General features: G+C 39.4%; 2 protein-coding genes and 1 non-coding gene across 6 annotated transcripts; 2 read left to right on the plus strand and 1 right to left on the minus strand.

Moving 5' to 3' along the window:
- Positions 1-97: 97 nt before the first annotated feature.
- On the minus strand, positions 98-170 carry TRNAA-UGC (transfer RNA alanine (anticodon UGC)). The gene has a single exon. It is a non-coding gene; the product is annotated as a tRNA-Ala (tRNA).
- A 1578-nt stretch (positions 171-1748) lies between these two features.
- On the plus strand, positions 1749-10266 carry LOC110750416 (uncharacterized). 4 transcript variants are annotated; one of them, XM_021950764.2, is made up of 10 exons: positions 1749-2042; positions 2933-3302; positions 3518-5359; positions 5441-5927; positions 6166-6265; positions 6401-7983; positions 8280-8328; positions 8436-8683; positions 8827-8934; positions 9345-10266. In XM_021950764.2, the coding sequence occupies exons 2-10, from the start codon at positions 3125-3127 to the stop codon at positions 9574-9576; spliced, it is 4827 nt and encodes a 1608-aa protein (XP_021806456.2). In that variant the 5' UTR covers positions 1749-2042; positions 2933-3124; the 3' UTR covers positions 9577-10266. The 4 variants fall into 4 exon arrangements, with proteins under 4 accessions (XP_021806456.2, XP_021806462.2, XP_021806443.2 ...); XM_021950770.2 differs by having other exon boundaries at positions 6169-6265; XM_021950751.2 differs by having other exon boundaries at positions 6166-7983.
- Positions 10267-11386: 1120 nt separating this feature from the next.
- LOC110750262 (transcription initiation factor IIB-like) lies at positions 11387-12854 on the plus strand. The gene is made up of 2 exons (XM_021950565.2): positions 11387-12357; positions 12672-12854. The coding sequence occupies exons 1-2, from the start codon at positions 11511-11513 to the stop codon at positions 12803-12805; spliced, it is 981 nt and encodes a 326-aa protein (XP_021806257.1). The 5' UTR covers positions 11387-11510; the 3' UTR covers positions 12806-12854.
- The last annotated feature ends 13207 nt before the right edge of the window (positions 12855-26061 follow it).

Below are 26061 nucleotides of genomic sequence, written 5' to 3' on the forward strand. Positions count from 1 at the left end.
TCCTTTGTGTTTTGCTTGGGTATTTTTGAATGTGTGGTCTTTTGGGCTTTTCGCAAAAGCAGCAAAACTTAATTTAAAAGCAAAAAGTTGATGTCGGTGGAGATGCAGGGGATCGAACCCTGTACCTCTCGCATGCAAAGCGAGCGCTCTACCATTTGAGCTACATCCCCGTTTTGATAATTGTTTTCAAAGTAGGCTATTTATCCAATCGGCAAGTCAAAGTTTCTTCCAAAACCAAAAGCATGTGCTCTTTCTGTATCGAATAATTTATACGTCACCGACTTTTCCCAATTTCCCCATCAGTGTGTGAAAGCAACGACGACTTGAGTCAAAGTCTCATCCCAAAGACCCAAAGTCAATGCAAAATCTGCAAGCAGCTGTTAGTGGTCTCCCTCACCTCACCTTTATATATACATTAATTGCATTATATTTATTTCCTATTAATATTCTGTGATGTAATGTCCCCCCTGCATGACCTAAATTTCACAATAAACAAATGGAGAAAAAAGAGCCAACAACAAAAAAGAGCTTGAGAAATTTGTTTACCTTAAATTAGACTACTTTTGTTTTGTTTTTTAAAAAAAAATTTGGAGCATGATACGTGTACTCTGAATAAGAAAACATGGCAGTAAATGAAACAACTTGGGAAACTAAACCCAAAAGCCTTACCTCCATCCATCCATCACCCACCCCCCTGCCCACTCCTACTATCTTTAAACACGTAGTTAGTCTACGGGTTGCAATCTTACATAAACCACATTAAAATTGCCATCTTCCATTAATTTCATAGTTGGTCTTTAGATTGCTTTTCGTTTGGTGGGTAGAATAAGTATTAGGATTGGATTAGCTTAATCTAATGTCCATGTTTGTTGCTAAAAAATGAACGTGAATAAGATAAAAAATAATCCCTCCATAATCTTATTATGTGCATTTTTGTAGGATGATGTATCCTACCAATAAGGTGCGATACGTAATCAAATTATTCCAACCACTTTGATTTTGGACTCAAGACTCGATACATGTGACACGAACCTGGGACATTGGTGTCAATGAGTAATATTTATCTTTTATGTTTTAGTTTAAGCATGACTTCATCTAATAAATTATGATGGAGTTATATTCTAGTAAAAAAGAGTGAATCTGTCAATCTAACGACTATAAACGCCTCGCATCCACTCCGAAAAATTTGATAACAAAAAGGATGATGATTCACTATTGGGCCTTGAATGTTAGGTAGGATAAGTGGGCTTGGCCCAAGCTTATTACAACCCTAGAGATTTGAGAAGTGACCAGTCTTTCCTGCCTTAAAAGTTAAAACACACTCACTTATCCCTAATTCATTGCTTAAACTGGCGGCGGGAAAATAAACGCAAAATAAATTAAAAAAAAGGTTAAGCATATTTCCAAAACTCTCAAAAACGAAAAAGCTCCAAAGGTGGGCTTGAAAAATAAAGTGCACCACCCCACGCGTGTACAATAGCGCGTGGTATCGGAATATCCCGTCTACTTTTTCCTCGCAAGCTACAAGCAAAGACGCACACTTACTAGAGCGTACGTCTCCCAGCCATCTCAATCGTTCATCATCCAAATATCTTCATCGGACGGCCATCAGCAAAGAGCAGACCAACTCCTGCGAAGTGCATTAGTACCTCTGACTCCCTGCCTTAGATTCGGGTATCCGAGGCTGAGGTTCGGGTTCCGAGCCTGAGGCGACGTTTTCCTCTGAGACTCTCTGTGAGTTGGTTGGAAAACATTTTTTTTGAGCAGTGTTTGTTTGGATCGCTTTATCTTCGGCTTTGGTCCGAGAAATGAATTTCGGTTTCTCACTCTTCTAGTCTTCTCTGCGCAGAAACAAACTGGTCAGAGAGAGAGAGAGAGAGAGAGAGAGAGAGCTCAGAGGCAAAGGCATAGTGAAAGAGAAGAGAGCCATTTGCGTCGTCGTTTTGGAGCTTAAGCAACTGTGAATTGAGCTACAAGAGAAGAACGACGCCGTAGTGTCCACGCTCTTGAAGAACCCTAATTCTCTTGGCTTGGATCACAGTGTGAGCTCCCAACTCCACCTTTTTCTTGCTCGCCTCGCTAACACCTCCTTATGTTGCTTTAGCTTCCTTCTGGTGTAAGAATGAGCCATTAGAGTTGGAACTATTGAGGTTTTCTGTTTCTAATTTTCGTCAAATTAGCTCGGAAATGCTCAATTCTGGTGATTCTTTTGGGTTTTGGGGAGAATTGAGGTTTCAGTGCTTGTTTGGTAGAGATATGGTTGGTTTTTTTTAGGGTTTTTAAGTGTAAAATTTGAGTTTTGCTTTTGCTTTAATTTGGCTGTCTATGGCTTGATTAATTTTTTTTAGTGCTTTCGGTTTAGTCTTTGAAATGTTTTTCGAAACTCCAGAGCTCACATTAGCTTAAGTTTATGATAACTTTGCAATTTTGGTGGATATTAGCTCTTGAAGTCTCATGAGATTCATAAATTCGGTGCTGCAAAATCCAACAACGGATATTTGCTCGTGTAGCTCCTTTTCAAGACACCAGAATATAGAGAAGTTTGAATCTTTTTTGTTTATTTATTATACAAATATTCAGGAAGGCTTGAATCTAAAAGCTGCCATCCAAGCCCCTAATTCGATTTCAAGTTCTCTCTCTCTCTCTCTCTCCTTCAAATTACAATTAATTGAATAAGACACATACAACTAGTTGTTTGACACTTGCATGGAATTTGAAACTTTATTGTCGCGGGTTCCAATTAGCAGACCGATGTAGTGGTTCTCCATAAATGAACCCACTTGAGTTTTAATTCTAATATAAATTTATCCTTTTGGTTTCCATGTCTTTTAATTTTGGACAGTTTACTAGCCTTACTGATACATGGTTCTTTTGTTGAAATTGCCTGCCAGTACTTCTAGTCTCATTTGTCCACTGAAACTTTCTTATGCAGGATAATTTTAAGAGATGCTGCTGTGGATATTTCATGCCATTTTGGAGCACACCTCTCGTTTCAAATGTACTTATTAAGCATGTGAGAATGCCTTTAAGCAGAATTGTAGGGATGAGGCAGTCTGATGCATAATGATCATAGCTATTTTCCACAAAATCAATTAGCTGGGAAAATTTGGTGCCTGGAAATTTAATGCCAGGTAACGAAATTGAAGGCAGGATCCACAAATTATATGAGCTAGATAACTATTCTCGTCAATCTCAAGTTGCGGATGGTAATTGGCCTGTGCTTTACAATCAGTGGCATGAAAAACAAAGAGAGATCAGTGAACCTCTAAGTTTCAATCGGAAGAGTAATGTGCAACAATTAGGTACAAATGGCTTCACTTTCTATGGTCTTCTTGATTGCTTTATAATTTATCTGTTTTGATTTTCATGACTGCATGGGAGTTTGCATTCTGTTTCTCAAATAGTGGACAAGTCTTGGAAAACAAGATTCTGTATTTCCTGAAGACAGTTGCTTCATGATAACGTGAAATACCCGTTTTGTGTTTTTGAATTAATGTATCTGTTGTGGTATTTGCAGATTCTGTGAGAGGACGTGGCAATCAATCCTTGACTTTTGATAAAAATTATACACAATTGGCTCAGAGACCTGGATTGTCCAATATTCAAACTACAGACCCTCATCTGAAGACGAATGGCTTTATGCTTGGACGACAGGATTTCGGAGAAAGGCAGAATCAATTTGAGTTTTTGGGTGAGAGCACAGTTTTTTCTCCACATAATTTAACTTCGAGAGGCTTATCTATCCTTCAATCAGAGCAAGAAAATGCATCAGGTGATAGCCCCACCCTGACAACCAATTCAGAAAGGTCTGAAATTACTGAAGCTTCCACTGAGTTTAACTTTGTTGGAAAGCAGCAGCAACTTGTGAGGGGTCAACAACAAGGCATTCCACAACTTCACTCAATGCAGCAGTCTGGGTACACTGACATGCAGTTGTTGCAGCAGCACGTGATGTTTAAGAACCTTCAAGAACTTCAGAGGCAGCAGCAACTGCAACAATTTGGTGATACAAGGCAACAGAATTCAGTAAATCAGCTCTCTGCAATGAATAAGCAGGCTGCTGGGGTTCAGTTTTCACCTCTCATCAATGGAACACCTGTTAATGATACATCACAAATGTTTATGAACTGGGTGCAGCGAGGTGGATCTCCTGCTGGGCAAAATGTATCCAATAGAGTCATTTTTTCTCAAGAGCAAGGTCAGACTTTGAGTTCAATGGGTCCAGCTCCTCAGCAGTTCGATGTCTCCTTATACGGTACTCCTGTTGCTAGTGGAAGAGGGACTATGAATCAGTATTCCCATCTTCAGGCGATGTCTCATGATTCTGAAAATTTGTTGACCAAGGCTAGTGATCAAACACAGAAGCCTGTTATGCAGTCATCAGGCTTCACTAACCCCTTTGTAGGTGATCATTGCACTACTGCTTCTCCGGAGCAGGCTTGCTTGCCTCAAGGGGCTTTCATTTCCAAACAAGGATTTCAGGGAAAGAATGTGCTTGGACAAGTTACTAATCAGGGTTTGAATTGTGGATCTACATTGGGCAACCTCCAGCAAGGGAATACGTTGCAAGCAAATACATCACTGCAGGAAATCAGTGGAAAGCAAGATCCAGCTGGTTGGCCTGGAACCTTTCAGAAAAAAACAATGCAGCATGGCCCTTCACAGGGTTTGGTTCCCCTAGATCCAATGGAAGAGAAGATTTTGTTTAACACAGAAGATAATTTTTGGGATGCTTCTATGGTAAAGCGCAGTGATATTGGTGCTGGAGGCTTTGGAAATGCATTTGAACAGACAGGATATTCAGATGCATTTCCTTCTCTCCAAAGTGGAAGCTGGAGCGCACTTATGCAGTCTGCTGTAGCTGAAGCTTCTAGTAGTGATACCGGGCCACAGGAGGAGTGGAGTGGATTGACTTTTCAGAATACAGACTTGTCAACTGGTAATCAGTCTTCAAACATCTTGGACAGTGAGAAGCAACAAGGAAGTTGGGCTGATAACAACCTGCAGAGTGCCTCTTCCTTAAGTTCAAAACCTTTTCCCATGCTTAACGATTCCAGTGTTAATTCTAGCTTTCCTGGCTTTCCACAGCCAGGCATCCAATTCCCAACAGAGCATAGAGAAGGGCTCCACCAGGATGAATATCATGAATCTATTCAGAAGTCTCCCAAAAACGCGAGTGAGTGGTTGGATCGTAACCTTCAACAAAAGCTATCTGTGGAGAGAAGTCAACAGGTTCAACCACATTTGCGTTTGGACAACACATGGACCAGTCAAATAAATGAGCACTCAGAATGTGATCCACGTCAGCAGAGAATAGACTCCTATGGTATTGTTGGCCAACCAAGTGGTAAACCAGAAGGTATGATTGTCCATTTTCGATCCTCTAGTGGAAATGCTTCTATTTTCAGCTCCCATGACATTGTGGGTGATTTTTGGACAGGTGAGAGTGAAGCCATGTACAAGAGGAACTCTGATGGTTCTCTGTGGAAGAGGGAAGGTGATTGCAGGGTAAATTCATTTTCCAGATCAACTGGACAATTGGAGCAAGTACAATCTGGCTCAGAGGATACTCTGAGGAACAGAGAAAATTCACATGCATTTAACTTTCATTCCTTGCAAAATTCACACATAACTAAGGTCCATCAGGAAACCAGTCACCAAGTCCAAGATAATAATAAGCTTGAATACATGAAACGTATCATATTTTGCAACAAAGAGGAGAATGAGGGCATCAGAGAAAAACAGCATCAACTGAGTAATAGCTCTCATGTGATTGGGAACTCTTATGGGAGGGAGGGTGAAACATATGAGCAACAGCAAAATTGCTACCAAAGTGACAACACTTATGACGGTAAGCGAGCTGATACATCTACTACCGTCTGCAGATCGGGGGATCCTAGTGGCATGCATGTCACTGCACGAACAAGGTAGTTTGCTTAGGAGATAATGATGGATTGGAAGTTTTTGATTCATGCCTTATATTTCTTCTGCATACTAATGAGCATTTCACATTCTCTCTTCTTCCATCATAATTATTTACCTTACGCGCTCATATTGTTTAACACATTTTACTATTATCTGCGTTCCAAACTATTTTTATGAGACATTTACCCTTATCTTCTATTTTGTATGTTCTCATGGAATCTTTTGATGGCTTAACCACAGCAGTCAAAATATGTTTCATCTTCTTAGCAAAGTTGACCAGTCGAAGGAGAATAGCTCTATAGCACAATTTGGGCCTTCTGGATTTAACCCATTATCTGAGGTAACTGAGGCAAAAACTCATGGAGCATCTGTTGCTCATATGTACAGTCAGTCTTCTGCTTCTCAAGGTTTTGCTTTGAAATTGGCTCCTCCATCTCAGCGCCAGTCCAATTCAAACACTCTCTTCTCCTCTCAGGGTATGCTACAACCAGAAAGTAATCCAAATAAAATGCAAATGGATTCTGATTTAGGAGAGAAAAGCCAGAGCTGGTTACCTACTCCGTCGTCCTCTCAATCTTTGCCCCAATCACATGAATCATCACCAAGAGCCCGTTGGGATGATAAATTTAGTATTGTGGGACAATCAAGCATCTCCTCATCTTATATGCATGGGAGCTCTATTGCAGAAATTACATCCAGTCCTACATTTCCAAGGAATCAGCTTCAAACACAACATCTGTTTAGTGTACCTGGAGCAGGTCCATCTACACAGGCAACGTTACCTGGTACTGCCAGTAGACATTCACCTTCCAACCTTGCTCTACCTCAAGGTACTTCTCAGCAGATTTTTATCAACCCTGGTGGTCAACAATTCCCTGTTCTTGAAGCTGTGCCAGTATCTCAGTCTCCTTATATGTCAGGCATGCCTGCACGGGGTGGAGCTTCAGTGAGGCCACAGGGTTTATGGACAAATAACCCAAGTCAGCAACATCTTTCTGGTATGGAAACTCAAAAGGTTCCTTTGGTAAATCATGATAGCATGGATACTACTCCATTGGCTTCGGAGCTAAATAGTCTAAATACTCAAGAAGGTGGATATAGGTCATCGGAATTTGGTGCCTCTTCTATGAATTTACAAGGCTTCATTTCTTCAGAAGAGCAGCAAGGGAAGGAGAGGGCCCAGAAGCCAGTGTCATCTGGAATGCTTGATGCATCACAGACAGGGGTAAGGAATGTCTCTGATCCAAGAGCTTTGGCCTCTGGCTCATTGTTGAATCCCTCTGCAAGAAATCTTGGATTTTTTGGCCATGCTTTAAAACCTTCACATGGCTTTCATCAAAATTACTCCCCGCTGCGCCAAGTGCAGGCAATAATGAATGTAGAGACTGATCCAAGTGGGAGGGATCTGGATGAACAACAGGTAAATGCTGTGGCAGGGCAGCAGTCAACTTATGGTCATAACAAGGATGATGAACTGAGTTCTGCATCAGCTCTCAAGTCATCGCCACATGGAAATTCCAAAGCACCAAGTTTCTTGACTGATGCAAGAGAAGATCCAAGTGTAAAAACTACTTCACCATCTGCTTTCCAAGCCCAAGGCATGGTTGCATTTGGTGAAAGTGATTCCCAGAGTCAATCTACTGGCAATACTGTGTTATCTAATCAGGCAGAAACTTCTTGGGGCAATTTACGCATGGCACCCAACTGGTTTAAGCAGTATGGGACTTTCAGAAATGGGCAGATGCCACCAATGTATGATGCAAGGCTTGCACGGACTGCTGCAGGGCAGTTCTCTCTTGTGAAGCCTTCGCAGAGTCTAAACATACATTCTCCCGTGGAACAGATAGATGCTTCTGATGCTAGTCAAAGCAGCAGAGTCTGGCCAAGTACAGCTGCCAATTTAGTGGGAAGTGAACCAATAACTCCTTCTGTGTTGCCTTCAGATGCCATTGATGGAAATACGGCTAGTGTTAGACCAAAGAAACGCAAAATTGCAACATATGAACTTCTACCATGGCACAAAGTGACACAAGGGTCCAAAAGAGTTCATGATATCAGGTATTTTGTTATTGCCCATTTCTTTGCTTTTATGTCAATCTTGGTGTGTAGAAGATGAGTTACTTCTGATTAGATATTCTTTTCTTTCTTCTCAAAGACTCATCTTTTTTACCCACTGAAGTGCACAGCTGACCCTTTTCACATCTGTCACTTGAATGCAAGAAAAAAATATTCTCTTATTTTAGCCTAATTTCTTCTTAAATTTCTCTGTTCTCGTACATATACCCAGCATACACACTACTTGGGTCATTTTCTGCTCATGTTTGTTAACTTTTGTAGTGCACTTGTTTATGCAGTATGTCAGAGCAAGACTGGGCACTGGCATCCAATCGGCTGATTGAGAAAGTGAGCTTTTAGTTAAATAGATCATACAATGCAATTCATTCTACTTTAAAATTTCATCCGGATACTCAGATCCAAGTGGTTATAATATCGTTCATTTTTAATGGCAGGTTGGGGATGAGTTTGAAATGTTTGAAGATGGGCATCAAATCCTTCGATCTAAGAGAAGGCTTATTTGCACAACACAGTTTCTGCAGCATTTGCTTGGCCCTGCACCCGCATCCATTCTCTCAGCAGATGCTGCTCTGTACTATGATAGTGTGATATATTTTGTTGCTAAATTATCATTAGGGGATGCATGCAGCCTGACCTGCAGCAAAAGAAACAGTGTTCATATGCCACCAAACGACGGTAATATGTAAGTGTCATCTTCATGGGTTTTTGAAAAATTGAGAGGACTTGTAATCCGATTTGAAGTTTACAAAAAATACTTGTAGTTGAAATTGTATGCCTCGAGCATTTGGCCTTCTAAGAAGTAATTTCTTTGTAAATGATTTGTAGGATTCTGGAAAGGCTTAAGTTCTCTGAGAGTATTGATGACCAGTACTTTTCAAAAGCTGTTGGAGACTTCACAAATAGATTTAAAAAGCTGGAAAATGACTTACTGAGGTATGGCAAAGTTTTCCCTTCCTGAAATCCTTTTGACATTTATGGTAACTACACTGTCATACAGTCTTTGTTGGGGGATAAATGCAGAAAAATGTTTCTTGGAACCAACTTTAAGCAGTTGGACTAAGCCTCTGCTAGAAGTTTACTGGGGTACTCATACATTTTTGCCCAATATAATCACCTATCTATTCCCAAGGTTCCGGACCCAAAAAAAGAAAAAGAAAAAAGATTCCCAAGGGTAAAATTAATATTCTGTGTTTTTCAATTCAGAACTACATAGAGTGAGAATTGGATAACCTTTAAAATTCTGCCTTGATAATTTTTCAGAATCGATACCTTTAGTATATGTAGCTATGCATTGAGCCATATAGTTAAATTCTCTTATATCATGGTATCTTTTAATGTTCCAGGTTAGACAGGACGGCATCAATTTTAGATTTAAGGCTGGAATGTCAGGAGTTGGAAAGATTTTCAGTCATCAACCGGTTTGCCAGGTTCCATGTCCCCCGAGCAGATATGTCTGCAGTCCCTTCTTCATCTGGTACAATACCAACTGCACTAAGACCATGTCCCCAGCGATATGTCACTGGACAGCCACTGCCGAGGAATCTACCAGAGGGGGTACAGTGTCTTTCACTGTGATTATCAATTGATTGATCCTCTCCCCAGCTGAATCCTCTTCTCTTTTCATCTATATTTGCATTCCGTATCCCGCTCATGCACCGGTCTATGATCACTTTTTACTGACATATATGCTGGCATTGAAGAAGGAAGATGGAATGCAGGAAGTGGTCGAACCCAAGTAACGAAGGCTGCTCGTTCATTTTTGAACCAACACCTATTGTTGTCATTTTTGGGAAAGTACATATTGTTCTTTTGTATATTTTGATGAAGTTCCAAGGAGAATAGGTAGTACCTGAAGTAGCAGGAGGACCGTTGGTGTGCACGTGTCTCTAGTTGCCTAAGTTGTTGCATAAATTAGTTTAATTTAGCATACCTAATTTATACAGGAATATCTGGTGGCTGAGAGCACTGTAGTATTTCCTCGTCTCTTTCTCCCCCTCCACTTTTTCCCTTTTTGTCTGTTTACAGGTCTTTTGCTGCATAAAAGCTGTGCTGGCCGAACTGGAGAGTTGGGATGTTTGAGGGGCAAAGCAAATTAGTTAGTCAAATTGAATAATATTCTGGAAAAAGGTACAGTTTGGTTGTAATTTTATAATCCAACAGATGCTTTTATTTTACTCTGGAGACTCCACCACAAATATGGGAGAGTTTTTAAAAGTTTCTGACTGTTCCCCTTGCCCCTTAATGATAATATCTTTTCATTGGTCACGTGTCTTCCTATGTTGATGATACCTTGACTTGGATTTAGAATTTCTATTGGGGAGCACAAAATCTCTCTGAAAAGGTTGCCCGAAGCTTCCAATTCCATGACAACTTTTTCTCTTGTTTGGTTGGAAAAGTACAAGGTTTCAGTTTCAAGATCTTGATTTGATTCTGTGTCCCTCAAATGTCATAAAGCGTTTGCATATGCATATGCTTATGATGGAGTAAAAGACAAGACAAGACAAAGAAAGGCTTTTATTAATTATGGTACAGAGGACAAAAACTAAACAAAAAGGTATGGAATGGTGTTGGATTGGATTCTAAGTACTTGCTTGTTTGTCTTCCATTGGAAAATTGACTGAAAGCAGCAGCCACTGACACGTCAGACAGTTTGTGATCCTCCTCCTCCCTCTTAGTAACTAACTTAACTAATTTAACCAACCTGGTGTCCACCCTGTCTGCATCAGAATCTGATCCATTCATGATTGGAAAGTGATGTGAAAACTGAGAAAATCCTAAACAAGGATAAAAACGACCCACCAAAGGTTTTTAAAAAAAAATTGTTTGTTTTGTTTTTCATAAAATGATGATAAAACCTGTGGGGTTACTTGGTTTTGGTTCGGCATGCATATTCCGAGGAAGCTTGGATTAGGTGGGCTTCGGTGCTTTGTACGGTACAGGGGAGATCACTGTTGACTGCTGACAACATCGATTTGTTGTTTTTGTTTTCTGAAAAGGCAAGCACTTCCCTGTAATTTTACCATCATCTCCACAATCTCCACGTGGGTTTAAGACTTTTTGCCAACTGGAATGTGGGACCCGAATCACCATGGATCCACCAAATATTTCTTAGGAACGTTGGGATAATTCCTTTTGGCGGTGTACTATATACTTATGTGGTCCTTGGTCCTTGACCAATATTTTTATTGTTACATAAAAAGGCTTTGTTGGTCCAATAAATAAAAAGAAAAATTACTCGAAATTAGTTTTCCTTTTCTCAAGGAGGAATTCTGCGGTCCTAGCTTGACTAGGAATTCCTTGTTTTGTAGGAAAAAAGAAAACCCTACGAGACTAGGATTACTTTTCACATCCCACGTTATAAAACCTACCATTCAGCCCATTAGAACCACAATACCCACAAATCTCAAACAAGACTTCAAGAAAAGCCATTAGAAGCACAACACAATATACTCAAATCTCAAACAAGACTTCAACAAAAGCTATAACCTCTCTCTCTCCTTCTCTCAACCATGCAAAAGGCCACGCAAAAGACCAAGCAAAAGGAGGATTGGGATAAGGGGTTTTGCAACGACGGTGGGTTTTGTTCAGACTGCAAGGCATACACAGACGTTGTGCTCGACCACCGGTCCGGTGACACAATCTGCACCCAATGCGGCCTGGTTCTTGAAGACCACGCTGTGGATTTCACTGCCGAGTGGCGAAACTTTGATGATCAAGACTCTACCAACGATCCTTCACGCGTCGGCTCTCGCTCCGATCCTTTACTGAACAATGGTGTTCTTACCGTTAACATCTCCAACGACAACAAGAAGGCTGTTTCTTGTGTTCTTCCTCGGCTCCACAAGACTCTCCAAAACCCAGACAAGTCTCTCCACATTGCTTTTGAGACCCTTGGTATGATGGCCGACCGGCTAGCCCTAGTTACGGCGATACGAGACCATGCCAAAGAGCTGTACAAGAACGCCGACGATCGCAAGTTTTGTAGGGGAAGAAACTGTGATGCTATAATGGCTGCCTGCCTCTTTCTTGCTTGCCAAGAAAAGGGTTTTCCCCGAACCCTAAAGGAAATCGCGATGGTCGCCAACGGTGCCACAAGAAAAGAAATCAACAGAATGAAAGAGCTCTTGAAGAAAATACTAGAGGTTGATTCGAAGACTACAGATATTGGGGATCTTTCGCGGCGGTGCTGCTCCATGATTGGTATGGCTAATCAAGATATGAAGGCTGTGTTGGAGACTCTGAACAAGTCGAAAGAGATTGATGTAAGGAGAAGCCCTAAGTCTGTTTTGGCAGCGGTTATGTACATGATAGCGCAGCTCTCCAATGACAAGTCAACTCGAGAGTTAACTCTTCATGGTACATAACTCAAACTAATTAATCTCTCCAATTTTCATACATATTCTGTTTAATTTTTGACAATTTGGTTAATTTTCATGCATATTTTGTTTAATTTGGTTTCAATGATTTCTGTAATCTCTTAATTAATAAGCATACATATAATTAATTTAAATCTAGTTAATTTATTAGTTCCAAATTAGTGTTGTGTCATATTTTTAATTTGGTAATCTTGAAGCATTAAGAGGGCTTATAGATCATATTGCAACATTTTAATTTGCAATTTTGATATTTGTATGCATGGATTTTAACACAGCTGTGTGTGGATATTGCAGCTGTCTCACAAGCAGCTGATGTTGCTGTAGCGACAACTAAGAAGGCATACAAAGATCTATATCCCTATGTTTCAAGGATAATACCCAACTGGTTTGTCAAGTTGGAGGACCTCAAGATACTTTGCCTCCCTTGAAGGTGTTAGAGCCAAACGATATAACATTGAGGGTAGGCTACTTGGTTAGTCTGACGACAGAACCCTTATGTATAGAGATTGCTCGCCTAATCCTCTAGAACATAATCTGATTTGTTTACTTGTTTACTTTCTCCCAATAATACATTATTATTGGGAAGGAAAATATGGAAGAAAAAAGTTGAGATATTAAACATTTTTCAAATTAAATAATTAATAACAAGTTTTGTGGATGCTTTATGCATATTAAATTTGTACAAAAGACCAGAGTTTTAGAGTTTCACTTTTTGTTATTTATCATGACGCACGTCTCCATCATTATTATAAATACTTTATTTCTGTGAATTATTCTACAATGAAATTCTACAATTGTCAAGTGAACGAAAGGTCCAACCTTATAATTTTTTGAGATCAGTTGGACGAAAGGTCCAACCTTGCAGTTGTCAAGCTCATGGGGACAAAAGGTCCAATCTAGTAAGTGATCATGTTTATTGACATAATGTTGTGCACAACATCCTAGATCAGAAATTCGTCTACATTAGATATTTTTCTACATTAGAATTCAACTCAATCTACAACTTTGAAGCAATTGATATTTAGCTCAATGTGATCAACAATTTTTATGCAACTCCCCAAACAAGAGTCTTGTTTGGGGACTTGGGAGACTTCTGTTTGTGAGTAAAATTACCCTAGGGCTGAGCTTCATATGGATTGAAATTCTAATCAGAGATGGACTTTTACTTTGAGGCTAATTAAGAAGCCTACTTCTACAAGGATTTGATTATCTCCAAGTGATTATATAAAGGCAACTCTTAAACTTGAAAGGGGTTCCTGAAGGCTTTTCTCTTGGTTCCTCTGGCGATATCTCAACCCTACTATATCGATATTTGATCTTGTTCATTATAATTATGAGTGTTATATGTGTAATTGGGATATGGGTTGTGAGAATCAAACACTTTGTACCCCGTGGACGTAGCCCTATTATGGATGAACCACGTAAATCTCTTTTGTCACTTGTGTTGTGCGAAAACACTCCAAGACCTTGTCATTGATGAACTACGAAACTATCACACACAAGCCACGTAAAGATAAAGCACTCCCATAACCATAAAGTAAACACACACACAAAGAACACAAGAATTTATAGAGGTCCGGCGTTGTGCCTACGTCCTCTTGGTGATCCCCGAGAAATTCACTAGTATGAAATAACCCCTTTGGTTACAATGAAGACCCCTCTTGATCTCTCAAAAACCCTAGTTTTCCTTTCTCTCACCCTTGGCTCAAACCCAATTTGATGCCTTAGGTTTCTCACGTTACAATAACCTAGCGCTAAAATGACTATTTATATGTCATAAGGCTTTAGTACAACTATGGAAGGAATAGGAAACTTAAAGGACTCCAAAACTAAGAGAAAATTTGTCCAAATATGCGCTGGATTCGCATGTCCCGCTCGATCGTTTATGTCAGCTCAAGTCTGAGCACTATCGCTTTAGTAGGCACTCAAGCTCCTGGGTCTGGGCGAGACGTACCGCTCTGCCGCTTGAGTGCCTGTAGTTTCCTCTCGAGCGGCAGAGAAGCGGCAGAGCCCAGTCAAATTGCTGCAGCTCTTTTGACTGTCTGTTTTCTTCACTTCTTCCACATCTTTAAGTGAGCCAAACATCAACAATCTCCACCTTGGCGAGCCTTAAACACCTTATGAAAATCATTGATCCCTAGAACCTCTTCAAACCTTTTGGAAACCGTTCTAGTAATTCCCAAGAGCTCCACCTCAATCTTTTAGCATTTAACAAGATTGAACAAGCTCAAAAAATGTCTGAACTTCTCAACTGTGACTAGCTTGGTCAAGCAATCCGAAGCGTTCTAATCCGTATGAACCTTCTCTATTGCAATATCCTCATTGGTCACCCAATCCCTTATCCGGTGGTACCATACATCAATATGCTTAAACCTTCCATGAAACACTTGATTCTTGACTAAGCATATATATAACACTTTGACTGTCATCCCTTTGTATCACCACCAAGTCTTGAGCTATCCTAAACTCTTTAGCCAATATTGTCAGCCATAATGCTTCCTTAGAAGCCTCCGTTAGTGCTATATACTCTGCTTTAGCAGTACACAAGGCAGTAACTGATTGTAGCACCGCTCTCCACCTAATCGGTCCTCCACCACAAGTGAAAACATACCTCATGGTGGATATCCTCTTGTCTATGTATCCTGCATAATCCGAATACATATAATCTGGAATACATGTTTTTCTTTGTTGTCTTTCAAACAAAATCTCAAGCTTCTTGGTGCCCTTCAAATACTTGAAAATCCACTTCACTGCATTCTAATGTTGTTTACCCTGATTTGCAATATATCTTGAAACTACGCTCATAGCTTGAGCTAAGTCAGGGCGTGTGTATACCACATTGCGCACATGAGACACCCTACCGCACTTGCATGAGGAACCTTACTCATCTCATCATTCTCTTTGTCATTTGAAGGACTCTCTTGGGGACTTAGTCTAAAGTGCTCCGCCAAAGGAGTAGACACATGCTTGTAATCCACCATGTTGAATCTCTCAAGTATCTTAGATATGTACTTGCCTTGTGATAGCCACAAGTTGCTCATATCGGTCTCTCCTTATTTCCATTCCTAGGATCTTTTGTGCGGGACCAAAATCTTTCATGTCAAACTCCTTCCCAAGTAGAATCTTCAACTCTCGAACCTTTGACATGTCTTGACACGCAAAAAGCATATCATCCACATAGAGCAGCAACATGATGATTTTTCGATCCTTGAACGCATGAGAGTACACACAGCAATCCGATTCGCATCTTCTATACCCAATTCGTAGCATATGTGTGTCAAAGCGCTTGTACCACTATCTTAGAGATTGCTTGAGCCCATACAAAGACTTCTTCAACCTACAAACCAGATTTCCTTTACTCACTTCAATGAGCCTTTGAGGTTGACTCATATAGATGTCGTCCTCTAAGTCTTCATAGAGGAACACCATTTTCACATCCATTTGCTCCACCTCCATGTCCCATTGTGCCACTATGGAAAGCAATAACCGTATAGAAGTATGTTTCACCACCGAAGAGAAGATCTCATCATAATCAACTCCTTTCTTTTGTAAGTACCCATTGGCCACTAAACAAGCTTTGAATCTAGTTGGCTATTTCTCATATATCCCTTCCTTATTCCTAAACACCCACTTGCAGCCGATCACCTTCCGATATTTGGGTTTAGAAACCAACTCCCAAACAGAGTTCTGGTGTAGAGATTCCATCTTATCCATCATAGCACTCATCCAACTTTCCCGCTCCGAACTCTCAACAGCTTCTTGGAACATGGTTGGATCTCCTTCATTCATCTTTAGAGCATAGTGAACTGCATCCGTCTCCCATCCAAACTGTTGAGGAGGTTTGATGGTTCTCTTAGGCCTGAACGTAGCTGTAAATGGCGGCTCCACCTGAACTTGAGCCTCTTCTTCTTGTTCATCTTGAGTTTGTTGTTGTTGTTGCCCAATTTCTTCCACCTCAGTATCGGACTCCACCACCTCATGAACGTCTTCAATTGGCTGCATACTTGGAGTTTCCCCAAACACCTCATTTGGTGAAATTGTAACGGTTGTCTTTGTTCCAACAACATCTTCTTTCGCCTCTAGTTTCTTAACTTTGATTATAGGCATGATTTTCTTATCAAACACAACGTCTTTACTGAGTATTTTCTTCCGATTCACTGGATCTCATAGCTTGAAACCTTTCATACCGTTCTCAAAGCTGAGGAATATACACTCAAGAGATTTTGATTTCAACTTGGTTATCCCATCACTAGATATAAGGGCATAGGCATTGTATCCAAATACTTTCAAATTAGTATACTTAATAGATTTATTTGACCATAACTTTTCCACACACTTGAAGTTAAGATACTTCGATGGTGACCGATTAACCAAATAGGAAGCGTGGTTAACCGCCTCCACCCAAAATGCCTCGGGCAAGCCGGCATGAATCCTAATGCACCTCTCATACTCCATGAGATTTCTATTCATCCTTTCCAGGGCTCCATTTTTTTGGGGCGTCTTCTTCACAATAAAATGCCACTTGACACCTTCGCTCTTGCACAACTTCAGAAATTTGCTATCTTTATATTCTCCTTCATTGTCACTTCTTAGGATCTTCTTTCCCATAAGGTTCTCTACTTCCGCCTTCCACTCCTTGAATTTGGTGAAGACCTCGGATTTCTTCTTCATGAAATAGACTCAAACCTTCCTAGAAAAATCATCCAAGAATATGACATAGTAGCGAGCTCCACCCAATGACTTGACCGGCGCTGGCCCCTATACATCCAAGTGAATATAATCGAGCATTCTCGTGCTCCTATTCTCTTTCTCTTACTGCTTGAATGCCACCTTCAACTGCTTCCCCATGGTATAGAATTTACAAAACTTAAGTTTACAACTATGCATTCCCTTCATAAGCTTCCATTTGTGCAACTCTTGCATGGCTTGCTCATTCATGTGCCCTAGCCTCAAGTGCCAAAGCTGAGTATCATATGAGTCCTTCTTAGAAGATATAGCTGCTCCACTAGTCACCATTGTACCACATAGTCGATACAAGCAGTTAGGTTGAATCTCTCTATTCATAACCACAAGTGAACCCTTTGAGATTATGAGCTTCCCTCTATTGGCCTTGTAGGAATAGCCAATCTTGTCAAAGGTACCGAGAGAGATGAGATTCTTCTTCAACTTTGGTATATACATAACCATACCCAATGTCCTAACCACATCGTCGTGCATCTTCATCTTGATTGTACATATTCCTTTGACTCTACAAACTGAGCCGTCTCCCATCATAACTTCATCACTGTAGTCCACCTTATACGTGTCAAACCAAGATTTGTTTAAACACATATGATATGAGCACCTGGAATCTAAAATCCAATCAGAAGATGAAACCCTAGAATAGATATCAAGTGTATCAATATTAACAATGCTATCAGTAAATAAAAGCTCACCATCGTTATCCTCCTCGACTCTGGCTTCATTCTGCGTCTTCCCTTTGTTTCTCTTCTCTCTCCATGTAGGATAATTCTTCTTCCAATGATCCTTTGACCCACATTCAAAACAACTGTCTTTCGCCTTGAATTTTGATCTTCCCCTATTTCTCTTCTTGCCTTCACGCTTGCTCGATCGACCTCTCTCTCCGGACTTTGGTACAAGACCTTCACCTTGAGAGGCATCGCTAAAATGTTGAACCATTATGTCATGAGTCATGATGTCTTGCATGACCTCTTCATACTTCAAAGTTCCCTTCTCAAACATAAGTGTCGTGCTGAAGTGTTTATAATACGGTGGCAGGGATGTTAGTAATATCACAGCCTTGTTTTCCGACTTATAAATCTCATCCATCCTCTACAAGTCAACAATACACCTGTTAAAGGCGCTCACGTGCTCCATTACCCTCCTCCATCTTTAGAGAGTGAAGCTCATCCTTCAAGAAGAGCTTGTTAGACAACGATTTGGTTGCAAACATCCCTTTGAGTTTCACCCATGTCTGCTTTATGGTGTCTTCCATCGCATTACACAACACCTCATCGGTTAGATATTGTTAAATGGATCCTCTAACAAGCTCGTCTAGATCCTCCCAATCTGCATCTGTTATGGTTATCGGCTTCTTTTCCTTGCCTCCTAAGACTTTGCTGAGACCTTGCTGCTTAAGGACATACTTCATCCTTCTTTGCCAAAGCATGAAGTTTTCCTTGTCGATGAACAGCTTTAACTCCACCTTCATACTTGATACACGTGGTAATTTAATACCGAAACTTTCTTCATCCTTGTCGTCTGCCATCGTCAACACACCACCGCTCTTAAAGTTGTAAGAGCACTTGGGCATAAACTAATACCCACCGCAACTGCAACTCTGATACCACTTATTGTGCGAAAACACTCTAAGACCTTGTTGATGGAATACGAAACTATCACACACAAGCCACACAAAGATAAAGCACTCCCATAACCACAAAGTAAACACGCACACAAATAACACAAGAATTTTTAGAGGTTCGGCGTTGTGACTATGTCTTCTTGGTGATCCCCGAAAAATTCACTTGTATGAAAGAACTCATTTGGTTACAATGAAGAACCCCATTTGATCTCTCACAAACCCTAGCTCTCATTTCTCTCACCCTTGGCTCAAACGCAATTTGATGCCTTAGCTTTCTCACATTACAATAACCTAGCGCTAAAATTCCTATTTACATGTCATAGGGCTTTAGTACAATTATGGAAGGAATAGGAAACTTAAGGGACTCCAAAACTAGGAGAAAATCTGTCCAGATTTGCTAAGGATACGTGTTGCGTAGATACAGCTGCACCAAAATGGATTCAGTTGCATCCTCAACTTGTGATACTCGCAAGTGCACGAGCCGTTTGGTAGTATAGCATATGTAAGTGCGAGGTCGATCCCACGAGGATTGGTGATTGAAAGATCCAATTCATTTTTCCTACACAAAACAGAAATGAAAAAGAAAGGAAATAAATAAAACAAGGAAGAAAGAAATAACTAACTCAAGTAGATAAGTTCCCAAGTTCAATTAGATTAATGGATTGATTCTAGCTAAAGTATGATTAAGCCATGGTGTGTGGTCATAACCTTGTGTTCCTAATTCCCTAATTTGATCATTTGTTGTCTAACCTAAAATTAAGCATTAGGAACCCATTAAGCATAGAAGAACATTTTAAACAACCAAGTATGTATCTAATCCCTGTTGTCGAATGTCCATACATACTCTTCCTATTCATAGTTCAATTTGAATTAAAGCATGGTGTCTACTCTTAATTCAAACCAAGATAGCTAACATGCAAGCCTAAATGGTGATCAATCATTCAAACTAGCATATTAACTTATAAGCATAATGAATAAGAACAAAAACCATAATTGAAACTTGGAAACTAATCAAACTTGAAACTAAAGAAAAGAATTTACATAACAATGAAAATTAAGTAGAACTTGGAAAAACTTAAGGAGAATTTCAGCACAAAGATCTCATTATAACAATTGAAAACTAGAAAGAGAAACTAAGAGAATTTGAGGGAGAGAAGGGAAGGGAGCTCTAGAGAAGTGTTTGAGAGCTCCCCCCCTTGGAGTGTGTTTACAAGCTTGGGAAACCTCACTATATATAGGCCTAAGGAAGCTGAAAATCTGAATTAAGTATGGCTAATGCATACAACACTTGTTTTATAAAATCTGAAATGGTTGATGCACTTCACTAATGCATACAACACTTCCATTATAAAATCTGAAATGGTTGATGCACTTCACTAATAAATCCCACCAGCAGCCCTAGCTCATCTTCATGTCACCATGACCAAGCTTCCAACCAGAAATAATAGCTCATCCTGAGGTCAGCATGACCAGCAACTTCAAGGGCTTACGAATTGGGCTTCCCTTAAGCAAATTAAGACTTTAAGCACTCAAACTTGAAGTTCAGAATGTCTTCTTTCCAGCCATATATCATTTGGGCCAATCCAAGGTCGGAGGAGGAAGTTAAGGCCAAAACAAATTGCTAACTCATTTTGCGCGCTGATAAAATCCATCCTGAGCATGGCTCTGTGTTTGCTAGGTAACAGACTCCATATTCATCCAATGGGGCTGAATTTTGGATATGTTATATTACACACCCATTGGAACAACTTTCATGAAGAATGTGGCCTCATCCGAGCTATGTAGGTTGCTGAAACAAAGCTTGCAATATGACCTACGAAACTGGACTGGCAGGGGGCTGTAGCCAAAATGAGTTTGTCTTTAAGCTCTTCATCCATTCATCCAAATTAGGCCTTAACATGCTTGAATTGCATGAATTATGCTCTCTAAAGCCATCATTATTACCTAAAGCTCAATGAACTGAAAGATAAACACAAAAAGGATTAAAAGCACAAGTTTAACTCAAAAACATAACCAAATCATAAGCTAGAAGGGTACAAAATGATATACAATTATGAACCGATCAAATACCCCCAAACCTAGATTTTGCTAGTCCTCGAGCAAAACAACACAAAACAAAGTTAAAAACAAAACAAGAAGTTAACTAGACCACTTTCGTAGGTAACTCGATTGCATTGAGCGAATGCAACAAGCCTTTAAACCTCTAGGCATCCCTAGTAGGAGGAGTTGTGTCTCCTGAGGGTTTAACAGATACGATACCCACAAACGTTTTTCTAACTCTACAAAACAAAATGGTTAGAAAACTTATTAGATTTGTTAGTCCTTAAGCAAAACCAAAAACAAAAACAAACATAAATACATTAACAAAAACAAAAAAAATAAAACAAAAAGAAAAACAATTAAAAAAATAAAAAGAACTCAAAACAATCTTTCCGAACATTTTCTGAAGAGAAATGACTCATGCACATGACTCAAAAGTTTTTAACAATAAAAGCTCAATTTTGGACATTATTCACAAAGCGGCAAAGTTCAAAACATAATATGCTCAAAGTGTGGTAGTGTGATAGCCAAATGCAACAAATTCCCCAATCTTAGTTTTCACATAATTTCAAAAATCATACAAAGCACAAATTCAACTTCAAATCTCACCAAAATTGTCCTCTCACAAATGAATCACTCGGAAGAGGGCTACAATGCAACACTCAGTTATAAACATGAGATTAGAGTTAAACCATAAGGGACTTAACTCGCAATAGAAAGATGAAGAACTTGCATTAATATGATCTCAAGAAGGATGCCAAACACTTAAAAGTAGAAAAATAAATGCAATTCAACCACATGACATTTAAGATCAATTTAGGTCTTTAGCATAGGTTGTAATGGGGCCAAGGGTGTAAGGTGAGTAAGAAATGAAGGGTATGGATAAAACAAAGTCCAAGAAACTCAAAATATAAGAGCATAAAACAATTGTTTACAAGACTTCGAATCATCACGATTAGATTTTTTCTTTTACACGATCAAAACTCCTTATACCTTCATTTACAATTATTCATACTCCTTTCCTTGAATTGAACAAACACCAATTTATTTAGAAGGCCCAAAAATGAAACCCAAAAATGAAATTTCATTCAACCACCACTTAATCACAACTTTCTCTTTTCTTTCACCAATTGTGTGAATTTTTTTTTTTATTATTATTATTTTTTGATGTAATATCCCTTCCCAAACTTAGCTTGAAAAACACATCCAAATTAGAGCTCATGAATTCCTTAGAAAGGTAAATATTTGTTTTTCGGGCTAAGGCGAGGAAATATAATTGGTAAAATGAAAGAAAATGTTTACATGTAGGCTCAAAATGGTAAACAATGGAAAATCATGCTTAAGCATGCATAAGGTTAGCTTAAAAGGCACAAACGATCCAAAGAAGGCCTTAATATCACTTCTTAAAATGTCATGAAGTCAAATTGCATAAGAATGAATGACTTTTAAGTGATCAACCAAATCAATGAATAATGAGATCAAACAACAACTTTGATGACAAGAAAATAAGAGTATGTGTATAACACTCATGAATTGAAGTACAAGGCTCAAAAGCTCACTTTATATGGTTATATAAGTCTAATTTATGCTTGATACAATTCTTTGGGTCATGCAAATCCTTTAATTGGAAAATTATGAAACAAATGGCAAGTGCAAAGAAGGTTTCGAACATGTCATGCTAGAACGATGCCAAATTAATTAATTAATTAATTATTATTTTTTACAATAAAAATTTACAAGGAAAAAAATAAATAATAAATAAAATTCAATTTTTTATTTAAGTCATGCAACATTTATCACAATCTCATCAAATGTGTTCGGAAAGTGACTAAACAAAACAAGATTCAAAACAAGAAAGAAATTTAAATTTTTTTTTAAATTTTTTTTTTTAAAAGAAAAACCAAGTTTACTTGCTAAACTCCAATACCCCCAAACCTAGAAATGAGCATTGTCCTCAATGTTTAAAAATTAGCCACAAACAATGTCATAACAACAAATGAAAGGTATTAAAGCAAATTAAAAAAAAATCACAAAATCACAAAAGAAAACAAAAACAAAATAATTATAAAATAAAAATTACAACACAACCAAACAAACAAACAAAAAAAAATGAAACAGTAAACCCTAATCACACAATTCCGAAACCCAAAAAAATTTTGAAGCCCAAAGCCCACAATTTTGAAACACAAACCACGGTGAATTTAACCCACTTTGAAACCCAAACTAAAGTGAAACCCGACCCTCAATTTGTTTTCATTTCCGGCTTTTTATTATTATTTAGTTTTGTAAAAACAAACTATCGAACCGTGAATAGCAACACAAAGAGCGGGATTTTAACATGGGTCATGATGTCTCGGTTCAGTGTAAGGGACCAACAGACAGGGTGAGACACGTGTCGACACATAGAGGCGCCGCAGACTCCACAAGCAAAAATTACGGGCTCATGGAAAGGCGCGAAGACTTTACTGAACGCGTTCGTTCAGAAAAGACACGTCGTGATAAATGAGTTGGGTATGGTTGGAAGGCGAGAAGGTTGTGGGACTCAAGGAATGCTGGAGATTCAGAAAATGCTCAGATGCTGCAATGGCTAGGGTTTGTCAAAGACTAAGTCTATAAGAAAGGGTGAAAAAAAAAAACGCAAACTCAGAAACACACAAAAGAGAAAAGAAAGAAAGAAGAAAAGAGAGTGAGAAATCAAATGGCCTCTAACTACCCATTTTCGTTGGATCTCAACCTAGCTCCACCGACTCAGACACGAGGCCAAGCAGCGGCACCAGTATGGATGCCCTACTTTGCTTCCGCACGGGGGCCTGTGACAGTAACTGACTCAATACTCCTGGACAACGATGTTGCCATTGGAGTGGGCAGAAATCTGGTGACTCCTAAAGATATACGTGTTCTGGGGACAAGGGATGACAACCGGGTCGTGAGCGATGCCCTGGCACTGAGCGTGCAGAGTACGGCAACAGTCGCAAGTTTGGGTCATCGCCTACTTGCGAAGTCCCATGAGGTAGAGGTGCTGAAAGGTCAGTTGGCGGCGGAGCGAAGTATGGTTGAGGAGTGTCAGACTGCTATAAAAAGCTTGAAAAGGGAGAGGTCAAGGATAGTGGAGGTGAATCGACACCAGCTAGAAGTATTGCGGGACGAAAATAGAAACCTATCAAAGATGGTAGAGTTGTACTCTCGCGACATGCGAAAACAGCTGGAAGACCTAGACAGACCGGGTAAACGCAAACAAGCAGATCGCGAGAGTAGTTACGCTCAAGCTAAGATTGCGATCTTTGGGAGCTCAAGTGATGAGCCCCAAGAAGCTGTGCGTGAAGCCCCGGAAGAGGACAGCCAGAAGGCCAAACTCAAAGCTCCAATGGTCGAGACACCAAGCACCGAGAAGAAATGATTTCCTACTGCATTATTGTTGTTTTTATTTTATTTTGTTGTTTTTGTATTTTCGTTATTTTGTTTTGAAAATAAAATAGTAAAGTTGCAGAAGAAAAAAAAAAGAAAAAAAAAGAAAACGGAAATGAAAGCACACTTCCCAAACTTAAATCAAATAAAGACGACAAACGGAAAAGAAAGCACAGTTCCCTAACTAAAATAAAATAAAGATGACAGCCGAAAGGAAAAAGCAAAAACACAAAGCTCTAGAAAATGAAAGTAACGGGCAAAAACATAAAACACCAGAAAACACGGAAAAAAGAAAAGTAAAGTGAAAGTAAAGGTGCTCCCCCTTGAAGCGATTAGGTCGAGCATGCCCGGGAAATCCGAAATGGTGTTGGCTTTCTCTCATCAGCGTATGTCTATTTAAACCACACCTCTGCAAGCGGATGATACCCAGCATTTCTTCCTGCAAACTCAAGGAAAAACATCAAAAAATTCAGAAGCAAAACAAATGGCATCCTCATGCACTCACCTTGATGATCTCAACCTTGAGCTCTCACTTGCACCACCGAATGCCCAGACAAGGGCTCCTCCAAACACTGTCTTTCCAAACTCTACATATCATCACGGTACGGCCTCAAACTTTGCTGAGATAATACCGAACTTTTCTGAGGCAATGCCGAACAGAGCAGCGCTGCTGGGAGGCATGATTGGTAACAAGCTCACACCGACAGATCATCTGCATGTGGCACAGAGGTCTGACAAGGCAGCGGTGGAGGAGTCCCATAATTTAACTGTACTCCATGCGGTCTCGGCTACCAATTTGGGCATGCGATTGCTGGCGAGAACACGGGAGTGTGCCGCAATGAGCGAGGAAATAGCTTCCTTGAAGGCTATGGTGGCAGACTTGCAGAAGCGGCTCTATTGTGCCAATCAGCACGTGGAAGCACTGCAGAGAAAAAATGAGGACCATGTTGAGCTGCTGCAGATTCTGCAAGTAAGAGAAAACAGAGGCATGCCATGAAGATGAAGAAGTTGTTTTTATTTTTAATTGTTTTTATTTTTGTTTTGTTTTGTTTTCTTTTTGTTTTTTTTTTTGTTTTTTTGTTTTTATGCAATGTTTGAAATAAAATAAAAAAAAAATTGTTTTAACACTCAGAAATAAACTAACTAACCATACCACGTAAATAAATAAATAAACTAACATAACAAAACAAAAACAAAAACAGAAACAAAACAAAAACAAAGACTCAACAGAAAAGAAAACAAAGAAAATAAAGAAAACTTAATTTAAAAAACACACAATATACAAGCAACTCACGGATGACCAGTTAAGGGCCTCAGAAAACACAGCCAGGGGATCCGGGAAGGTTGGAGGGGTCACAATGGTCCCGCTTAAAACCCAAACTTCTTAGACACCGAAGGTGTCGCCTAAAGAACTCCTAGACACTGTATTAACGGAAGTGCTCACTGAGGTTACCATAAGTCGGCTCATATGAAAAATCTTTTTTTTTTTTATTTTAAAATTTTTAAGATAAGAAATAAAAACAAATTAAGATAAAATGGAACAACAAACCATAAACGAAAATGAACTAAGTACCCTAAACAAATTCAAACAAACAACATAAATTGTTGTACTAAAAGAAACAAACCAATAAACCAAAGAAAAACACAAACAGCACTTTCTATCACCCGTTTATCACCATTTGGACAGATTCGTTTCTCTGTTTTTCAGCTTCGACCTGTGTTCAGTTTTAAGGCTATAACTTTCCAACCGTAAGTCCAAATTTTACGTTCTTTATATGGTTGGATTCAGCACAGAAAAACAAAGAACTCAACGCGGACCAAAAGGTAAAAACAATGACGTAAATAAACATAATTCAAAGAAGAGAAATGATTGAA

The sequence above is a fragment of the Prunus avium genome, chromosome 3, assembly GCF_965620075.1.
Source record: "Prunus avium chromosome 3, drPruAviu1.hap1.1, whole genome shotgun sequence".
Classification (NCBI taxonomy): Eukaryota; Viridiplantae; Streptophyta; class Magnoliopsida; order Rosales; family Rosaceae; genus Prunus; species Prunus avium.

Excerpts from the sequence above, each read along its gene's own strand:
- LOC110750262 (XM_021950565.2), top strand. The coding sequence starts at position 11,511 with ATGCAAAAGGCCACGCAAAAGACCAAGCAAAAGGAGGATTGGGATAAG. Across the intron at positions 12,358-12,671 it reads TCGAGAGTTAACTCTTCATG|CTGTCTCACAAGCAGCTGAT; the intron begins GTACATAACTCA and ends TGGATATTGCAG.
- LOC110750416 (XM_021950751.2), top strand. The coding sequence starts at position 3,125 with ATGCCAGGTAACGAAATTGAAGGCAGGATCCACAAATTATATGAGCTA. Across the intron at positions 8,329-8,435 it reads CCAATCGGCTGATTGAGAAA|GTTGGGGATGAGTTTGAAAT; the intron begins GTGAGCTTTTAG and ends TTTTAATGGCAG. Across the intron at positions 8,684-8,826 it reads CCACCAAACGACGGTAATAT|GATTCTGGAAAGGCTTAAGT; the intron begins GTAAGTGTCATC and ends AATGATTTGTAG.